General features: G+C 47.2%; 1 protein-coding gene across 1 annotated transcript; it reads left to right on the top strand.

The window, feature by feature from the left end:
• Window positions 1–1,335: 1,335 nt before the first annotated feature.
• LOC125508814 (fatty acid desaturase DES3-like) lies at window positions 1,336–5,692 on the top strand. The gene is made up of 8 exons (XM_048673607.1): window positions 1,336–1,770; window positions 1,905–1,994; window positions 2,639–2,705; window positions 4,092–4,184; window positions 4,293–4,478; window positions 4,595–4,672; window positions 4,930–5,067; window positions 5,181–5,692. Exons 1-8 carry the CDS (start codon window positions 1,472–1,474, stop codon window positions 5,379–5,381), a joined length of 1,152 nt encoding a protein of 383 aa, XP_048529564.1. The 5' UTR covers window positions 1,336–1,471; the 3' UTR covers window positions 5,382–5,692.
• The last annotated feature ends 3,699 nt before the right edge of the window (window positions 5,693–9,391 follow it).

The raw sequence follows: 9,391 nt of genomic DNA on the forward strand, positions 1-9,391 counted from the left end.
TGCCGCGCTTGAGTGTCGAAGCCCACCCCGTGAGTGGCCTGGGCGTTGGTGACTTGGTATGAACCTCTTGTTTTTCCATCTTGTGTCATTTCATCTTGGCATGCCATTTATGTTTCGTGTATCTTGTGTTCTTCCATGTTATAATTGCGGTCACATCTATGGAAGCCTTCAAGGCTCAACACAAGAACAAGCCATTTACTCTCACGCATTGTTGGTCGCTCATCAAAGATTGCCCCAAGTTCAAAGACCAATATGTCGCTCGTAAGAAGAAAGGAGGGAACGCGACCGTGGCTGAGGAGGGAGACTTTCTCAAGAGATCGAGGGCAAGACCAGCTCAAAGGCCGACGAGAAGTGCGATGCGTCTTCCATGGCCTTGCAAGCAACTTTGGAACACATGATGAGTCAAAAGGAAGTGAGGGAGAAGAGGAGGAGCAAATGAAGATATACCTAGAACTCCAAACGAAGAAGCTTGAGATGGAGGAGGGCGCCAAGAGGAAGCTTGACATTGAGGAGGCCGCTCAACTAAAGAAGCTTGAGATCGAGGCCACCAATGTCGACCCCAAAGCAAAAGAGATGGCACTCATGATCATGAGCGTCGACAAGAACAACATGTCATCGGAGAGGAAGCTTGGTTCGTGAACCGCCAGAGAAGATGTTCGTCGGAGATGGCCTGAACTAGGTGAGACCTTAGCCGTGGACTATGGTCGTTCATTTTGAAGGCTGAAACTGAAGGGTGATCATTCTGTAGGCCGCTGGAGTTGCCGGCCATCATGAACTGGCGTGAACCGCGGCCGCTGGCATGAACTATGGCCGTTGCCATTTTAGCTATATCTTTTGTTGCTTTCAAAAATTTGCATGCACGCGGACCAGATATGGCCAAAAATGCCGCCACGCGTTGGGCGCACACCAGGCGCATTCAAAAATCCGGACGGCTGCCGCTCCATTGCCACCTCAAAAAGGATGAAATTCGAACAAAACGAATGTCTGTTTGCGATCGTGTTCGAGTTACCCTTAAAACAGATTTAGGCATAGAAAAATTTCAACTCACTTATAGGCGAATCTTTTAATTATTCTCTCCGTGTATTATGGAGAAAGAAAGAAAAAGAGGAGGGCCCACTGGGCATGGTATGGACAGCAAGCTCGCACGATGCACGTGCACCGGCCAAACTCAATCAGTTTTCATACAGGACTACTACTACTACGGTACACTACTAGGGCATACCAGCAAAAAATTAGCAGGAGCTCTTGCCCGTAGCTGCAAACCGGCAGGCAATTATAATCTGGGTTTATAAATAGCGGCCCACCCGCACCCCTCCTCCATTGAGACGAGACGAGAGGAGGAGAGGCGTATCCCTGCCCGGCCACCCAAGCCAAGCCCCTCCCGAATCTCTCTCCCCTCCCCTCCCCTCCCATACCATTGCCCCCCGCTCCCTCCCCCTCCCCCACGACACGCACAGATCCACCCGCGGCCATGGCCCCCGCAATGAGGCCGGAGCAGGAGGCGAGCTGCAAGGCCACCGAGGACCACCGCTCCGAGTTCGACGCCGCCAAGCCGCCGCCCTTCCGCATCGGCGACGTCCGCGCCGCCGTGCCGGCCCACTGCTGGCGCAAGAGCCCCCTGCGTTCCCTCTCCTACGTGGCCCGCGACGTCGCCGTCGTCGCGGCGCTCGCCGCCGCCGCGTGGCGGGCCGACAGCTGGGCCCTCTGGCCGCTCTACTGGGCCGTCCAGGGCACCATGTTCTGGGCGCTCTTCGTCCTCGGACACGACTGGTGCGTTGCTGTTTCCTCTTTCTCGCTCCCGCCAGCCCAGATCGATGCGTCCGGCGTGCCACATTTGGTGCTACCTAGCAGCGCTGCTATCATACGCCTGTCTGTCTGATACATCTACCTATCTACGCTTGCAGTGGTCACGGGAGCTTCTCGGACAGCGGCACGCTCAACAGCGTCGTCGGCCACCTGCTGCACACCTTCATCCTCGTCCCGTACAATGGCTGGTAACGATTTTGTACATACTACATTTTACTAAGTAAACCAGGAGGGAGGTACTACTTGCAGGGCCAGATTATTGCTCGTTCCGTCGCAAATGTGTAGTCAGTAGTAGGACTATCGGTTTTCCAGTCTAGAAAAGCAATTTGCAATCTTTTGTTTTGTTGAGAAAATCTCCGAGAGGGAGAGAACCCGCGCCTGAATATGTTACTCGAAAGAAGTTGGAAAGGGCAATACAAACTTTGTTGCGAAGTAGCAATTTCACTTTTACTACTCGTACAAAGCACTGTTGCCTGTGAGGCATGTCTGTTCCACCGCTGTTGACCCATGCAAGCGACCGCAGAGAATTTCTCTTGGGAAAAACCCATCTTTCTTTAAAGAAAGGCAACACAAAAAAGTTTGATTGAATCACTGCCGACAACGGTTTGTTTACTAGGAGCTGGCGGTGCTGCACGGTCTTCAAGGTCCTTCGAACACCACACACCAATGCTGGAGTACTAGTAGTAGTATACCATTATCATGCATGCATCTGAGTTTCTTTAGCAACATATAATTAGTTTAGGAGGAGTAATTTATATGGAGTGGTACCAATCTGAGATTAATCAAACCTTTTCTGAAGCCGATCTGAATCTGATTTGCTATGTGTGTGCAGGAGGATCAGCCACAGAACGCACCATCAGAACCATGGCCACATCGAAAAGGACGAGTCATGGCACCCGGTTAGTACCACTAGCCCACTACCATATACTACGGCACTCTACTACATGCACATATTTTTTCCAGCATGTCTCCATCACTGCAATTCCCAAAGGACTTTGCTCACATAAAAGAAAAAAGGAAGAAACTCAGGGCAGCTCGATCGATGGGCAGATATTTTTTGAGAACCCTCCACCTTGTACTCCCTCCATTCCAAAATATAGTGCGCCCGCGCTTCCCGAGGTCCAACTTTGACCATAAATTTAATCAACGAGACCAACTGCGGCGGGAGAAAAAATTATATAATTGAAAACTTCTTTCGAATACGAATTCACTGATATAATTTTTGCCCCGCCGCAATTGGTCTTGATAGTTAAATTTACCGTCAAAGTTGAAGCACGAAGATAGAGGAAGCACTACATTGTGGAATGGAGGTAGTATTTTATACTGACACTCGCTAGTAAAAGTATAGAGAGTTTGGCATAATAATAATTGAGCAAAATTTGAGCAAATATCGCATCTGGCTGCTGCATGAATCATGGAGGTGATAGCTAGCAGTGGTACTAGAAAGAGAGCAGCGATGCACCTGCCTGCTTTTTCGGTCGCTGCAGAGGCACCACATGTTGACATGTTGTGCAGCAGCAGCATCAAAAGAGTCCACATAATTTAAGATCCAACAAACAAGTGATGTGGTCCGTCCGTAGATAATAATGCCAAACACAACTAGCAGCGGCAGCTAGTAGATCTATTCATGTCTGTCACGTGATCAGATCTGCCGCTAAGCTAAGATCTGCCGCTAAGCTAAGATCTTTTTAGAGAGAGAAAAGAGAGTACACGTAAAAAAGATTATGCCTAGTTGATCAGCAGAGATCAACAAAGATGCGCATCGAATCTTAACTCGGCCGAGCCACCTAACATTCTAAATAACATCATTTCGTGGTGCATATATTCCTTTTTATGGCATCTTCATCTTGCTTGTCATCGTAGGCCGGCCTTTGCCCTTTTTTCAGAACAAAAGCGTGTGTGTGTGTTTGTGGCAACCAAAATTCTAAGTCGATAGATACTTGCAACCAAAATTTTAATTGATTTAAATTGTCTCACAGTCGCAGATCTGCTGCTGATTAAAATTAGTCATCACAGATCAAAGATGCACATCGAATCTTAGCCTTTTTGGCTAGGGCATCTCAAAATGCCCAGTCCTTTTTTCTTATTGTCGTTCTTGCCCTTTTTGGAATCAAACCACATTTGAGCATCTGCACTCTGACAAAACAGTCACCCTCGAGGGCAAGTGTGGACTGGAACCACAATTCTAATTGCATATTTTGAAACCCTTAACTGAATACTCATTCGTGTAATTTGTGTTCCATCTGCTTAGTTACTCCTAGCTGATGTGCGACTGATTTGCGCAGATCACTGAGAAGGTGTACCAGAAATTGGAACCACGGACAAAGACACTGCGCTTCTCAGTACCGTTCCCACTGCTGGCTTTCCCTGTTTACCTCGTAAGAATCTCTTCTTGTTATTCTGCTGGTCGCTTGTATAGGTCTGCATCTGTATGCATCCTGAACTTAAACCTAAACTGAATCTCCCTTGATTACTGGATGTTCCAGTGGTACAGAAGCCCGGGCAAGGAGGGCTCACACTTCAATCCGAGCAGCGATCTGTTTACTCCCAAGGAGAGGCGTGATGTGATCATCTCCACCACCTGCTGGTTCACGATGATTGCGCTGCTCATCGGCATGGCGTGTGTCTTTGGCCTGGTACCGGTGCTCAAGCTCTACGGGGTTCCATATATTGTAAGCAACCATACAGAATCTACAACTCTTAACTGTTTAGTTGGTCGGACTTGCTTCTAAGCAACTCACACTGAACAACTAACTCAAGTAGCAATGTCTCATGTCATTTGAAACAGGTGAATGTCATGTGGCTTGATTTGGTGACGTATCTTCACCACCATGGTCACCAGGACCTCCCATGGTACCGCGGCGAGGTACTTGCCTGCTGTATTAATTTATTGCAAGTGTATCGTGGTCGATGACAGTGCAGGAAAATAGGACTACCCTAGTTTCTGAACATGTTAGCTACTACTTAGTAAACATACCCACTGAAAGAAAACATTAGCTGCACAATAAACTCACTGGCGACAGTTTTTTTGCCTTATTGATACGTTTTGCACTGCTATGGTATTACTATTTCATTCAATGTTCATGTCGCCAACAAACCAATGCTCCTCAATGACTGTTGCAGGAATGGAGCTACCTCCGTGGTGGCCTGACGACTGTGGATCGGGACTATGGATGGATCAACAACATCCACCATGACATTGGCACCCATGTCATCCACCACCTCTTCCCCCAAATACCTCACTACCACCTAGTAGAAGCAGTAAGTTACAATACTACTCTGCTCAATATATATATGTACCTCATCCATCTATTGTACTTGTGCATGCTGAAAAAAATTGCAACCTTAACCTTGGTTTTTATCAACAAATCCAGACCAAGGCAGCAAGGCCAGTACTGGGCAGATACTACCGGGAGCCGGAGAAGTCAGGCCCGCTCCCAGTGCACCTCATCACCGTCCTCCTCAAGAGCTTGAGAGTCGATCACTTTGTCAGCGACGTGGGAGATGTCGTCTTCTACCAAACCGACCCCAGCTTGAGCGGCGACAAGTGGACCGGAGCCGACAAGCAGAAGTGATGAGAGACTGGAAACTGGAGTTACTACTGTTCAAGGAAGAATGCATGATAGAGATAGAGACATCGATAGCCTGCTGAGAATAAGCAGAGGGTGCTTCCAGCTGAAACCAAAGCATGGAAGCTCCGCAGCCAACAAACAGGATGCGTTGATTGGTTCATCATGAGACGAGATTCAGATCATTTATTAGAGCTAGCATTCTCCCATTGCGGTTGTAACTAGCAGATGTTGTTTCAACTTTATTACAAATTTTGAATGGAATGTGGAACAGTGTAACAGATTGATTAATTATTATCCAAATCGATATTCTGGAATCTGTGACCCCTTTTTCTGAACTTTGTGTTTCTCGCTGCTGGAGTTATGCAGATCTGTCTAAAGTTTCTCCTGATCCTATCATTGGTGCTTTATTGTTTTTGTTTTGAGAAACAGAGGTTATATCGGACAACATAGTTGCAGTAGTTGCAGTCTTGCTGAATACAAAGGCGATAAGGCGAGGTATAATGAATTTTTTTACCTTGATAAGTGTCACACGTGTGGCATTGATGGCAAGTTTAGTCATACGATGATGACAACTTTAGTTGTAAGCATGGCATTTTTTTTCGGATGGCATGTTTCAGCTTTTCTTTTGGGGTTTTTTTTTTGGATGACAACTTTAGTTGTAAAAAGCATAAGGGCCGAAGTGCATCATGCTGTATGTGTATTTGATAAATTTTTTTTAGAAAAATAAACCAGTTTTTACTACAGCAAAGAAATAAGCACTCATGCTTAAGATTTTTTTTACTAAGCACTTCTCTTTCTTGGCCGGACGCTACTGTCTGACCATGTACAACGTAGAGATCTTGGGGATGTTTTTTTTTTGAGGGATGGATCTTGGAGATGTGCTTATAGTAAGATATACTCGGGATACAACCAGGATCCGGAGATGAGCGGGGACCACAACTTTAGTTGTAAGCATGACAATTTTTTTTCGAATGGCAAGTTTCAGCTTTTCTTTTGGTTTTTTTGAAAGGCAACTTTAGTTGTAAAAAAAGTCATGGCCCAAGTGCTTCATGCTACATATGTAACACTTATTATTTGAGAATTTTTTTTGCTTAGAAAAATAAACCAGTTTTTACTCGAGCAAAGAAATATGCATTAATGCTAAAGAAAAAAGCAGTTTTTTTTACTAAACACATTCCTTTCTTGGCCAGACGCTGGTGTAAGGCCATGTACAATGTAGATGATTTTGAAGATGTTTTTTTTATGGATGGATCTTGAAGATGTGCTTATAGTAAAATAAACTCAGGATAGTAATGGGCCGACCCAAATCTGGCTTTGGATCCAGCCCCTATGACCCCATAGACAATTTGAGAGGCCACGGGTCAACCCATATAAAAAATAGTCAGTGGTCTTGTTGGTCCAATGAGTATTTCGGATCGACTCAAATTCTTATTTTACATTACCTTGTAGACAAATGAGATGTTAAAATTATGCACGGCTTAACAGAATTTGACTAGTGTAAAAGTTAAGATTTCTAATACGTGGTTAATAAAAAAATCAACCCGTTTGCTTGTGATTTTGTACGTGGTGAGACAAACTTGTTTATAAACGCAATTGGGGAAATTATACGACACACTACGTCGCAAAATTGAGTCCCACGACAATGCCGGTGCGGTGGAGATTGCAACTGTTGTGAGATATAAGACTAAGGTGGTCTGACCTAGCTAGCCCAAACAGGTCACCTAGTGCCAGCTCTGTTCATCCAAATCTCGTTTGCGACCGACCCACATGACCAGCAATCCCTATTTGACAGCCGTTAGCGGCAAACAGATGTGCTTTCGCTGATGCCAGCCATCTGCCACGTCCACATGGACCAGCGCACGACTTCAATGTTGTTTTGTTGGCTGAGGGGTCTAGAAACGTTCTGGAAGGTTCTTGCCCGGTTTTGGGAATCTTCTAGAAGGTTACTGAACTAGTTTTCTCTTTTGTTTTTACTAGCAAAAGAGCCCGTGCGTTGCAACGGGAAAAAAATAACACATGTGGTTCAAGATTTTAGCAATCCAACCACCGACTTGCATATGTCTAGTTCATTCAAGCACTGGCTCTTCTGCCATGACCTCTAAGCTCATCCTCGCTTCACTGTGAAGTCGAGAGAGTATCCATATCGGCATATATGCCAGATTATTGCTACACCTCACCCTTGGTCTTTTTATTTTTGAAGAGGCTTGTTGATTGTCTATTTAGGGACATATATAAATTGATGGGATCATATGTAAATTTGTAAGGTGGTACTATTTTTGTTTGGAGTAGATGATATTTCTAATTAATAAAGAATTTTTTTATGGTACCAAAAGCTGGCCAATGACCCAATAAAGAGAATAGTAAAATGGATGTGGCTGAATCATCTTCTAAAAAAAGGATGTGGCTGAATCATAGCCAGCCCGTGGCAGTGAAATAAAAGGTCGCTTTCCCCTAAAAAAGTGAAATAAAAAACATTCCTTCTAAAAAAAGGGAGCCTGTGCTCGCTACAGCCAGCAATCGCCGCTCTTAGCGCACGCGCGCATGTAATGAGCCCAAGCGAGGAGAGACCAAGCTCTTTCTCGGGATGCCATCTCCGCCGCCTTCCTCTCGGCTCCAGCCAGCGAGCCCAACTGTCCGCTATAACCTCGCGTCATCGCCCTTCTCTATGCCTTCTCCCTTCCCTTCCTCCCTCTCCATGGTCCTCTTCTTCTCCCGTCTCTCTCCTCCCTCAACTCTCTCTCCTCCCTGTTGTTCATGTACAATGAAGCGATTTGATGGGTAAAGAAGCATGTATCTATCAATTGGAGAATAATTCTTTGTTATTTGATCGGTGATTGATGTAAAAAAATCCTATTCGGTGAGTGCTCTCCCGTGTCCAGCCCGCTCGGGTGCCCATTGCATTTGCATCTGGCTGTAGACAACGATTCGTTGTCTGTCCTCCGATATTATCTTCTTAGCCGCCCTCATCCTCGTCTCTCCCCACATGCCTTTTCTCCCCACACTCTCGATTCTCTCTTCCTTCTCTCCCCTTCTCCCTGTCCAGCGGGGAACTGCCACCATGGGCAGCACTCCCAGTCCCCCCTCAACGGTCGCCACTGCTTCAAGGCCTTCCCCGTAGGCTCTCGTTCCAGATCGGATTGGATCGAGGCCACCACCGAGCCTCCCGAGCGCCTCCACCTACACCTAGCTCCAGCGCCTCCTTTCTCCTTCTTCCTCCACCATATTTCCTTTTCGGTTGGCCATGAGCCAGCCAGCAGGGGAGCCTAGCCGCTGCCTTCCAGGTCGCCAGAAGCCGGCGCCCGTCCCGTCCTCCCCTGATGTAGGGTAGAGACCCTAATTGCCCAATCTTTCACGAAAGGAGCGGATCCCGGGGAAATCACGAAGAACACGGGGAAGAACGGAGGGAAAACACAAGAGGAAATCACTAAACCGGCACGAATAAGTCACACATGGGCTAGATCCTCGAGTACATAGGTAGAGATACACGAATCAACGGACAACTAAGGACGATACACGGTAACCGGTTCTTCTCCGTGAGGAGGTCTTGAATCCACAAGGAGATCTTCCCGTAAAGGGGGCTTGAATCCGCTTGGGGGATCTTCTCCGGTGGAGGCTCGAATCTCCGAGGAGAAGGTAACCAAGTGGATGAGCAAAGCTCTCTCACAAATATGAGCTAAACATTTGCTAACCCTAGAAAGGAGGTGGGAGAGGTCTATTTATAGTCTAAGTGCAAACGGGGGCGAAAGTAGGGGTACATGGGCCTCGGGCCCGAATCTGGACGCAGCCAGGTACCGGACGTCCGCTGGTGGCCGGTCGTCCGGTGTCTCAGGAGCGGCCGGTCGTCCGGTGTCCTCCGGACGTCCGCTGGTTCTGCTCTGTGATGGGGGTGCCGGACGTCCGGAAACGTCGGACTTCCGCTGATGTTGGTTCGGATGCAGGTGGGCCGGTCGTCCGGTCCGGACCGGACGTTCGCTCGTTTGCTTCAGGTGCAGGGGCACCGGTCGTCCGGTTTG

This window comes from Triticum urartu, chromosome 5 (genome assembly GCF_003073215.2).
Source record: "Triticum urartu cultivar G1812 chromosome 5, Tu2.1, whole genome shotgun sequence".
Lineage (NCBI taxonomy): Eukaryota > Viridiplantae > Streptophyta > Magnoliopsida > Poales > Poaceae > Triticum > Triticum urartu.

Excerpts from the sequence above, each read along its gene's own strand:
- LOC125508814 (XM_048673607.1), top strand. The coding sequence starts at position 1,472 with ATGGCCCCCGCAATGAGGCCGGAGCAGGAGGCGAGCTGCAAGGCCACC. Across the intron at positions 2,706-4,091 it reads AGGACGAGTCATGGCACCCG|ATCACTGAGAAGGTGTACCA; the intron begins GTTAGTACCACT and ends TGATTTGCGCAG. Across the intron at positions 4,673-4,929 it reads TCCCATGGTACCGCGGCGAG|GAATGGAGCTACCTCCGTGG; the intron begins GTACTTGCCTGC and ends TGACTGTTGCAG.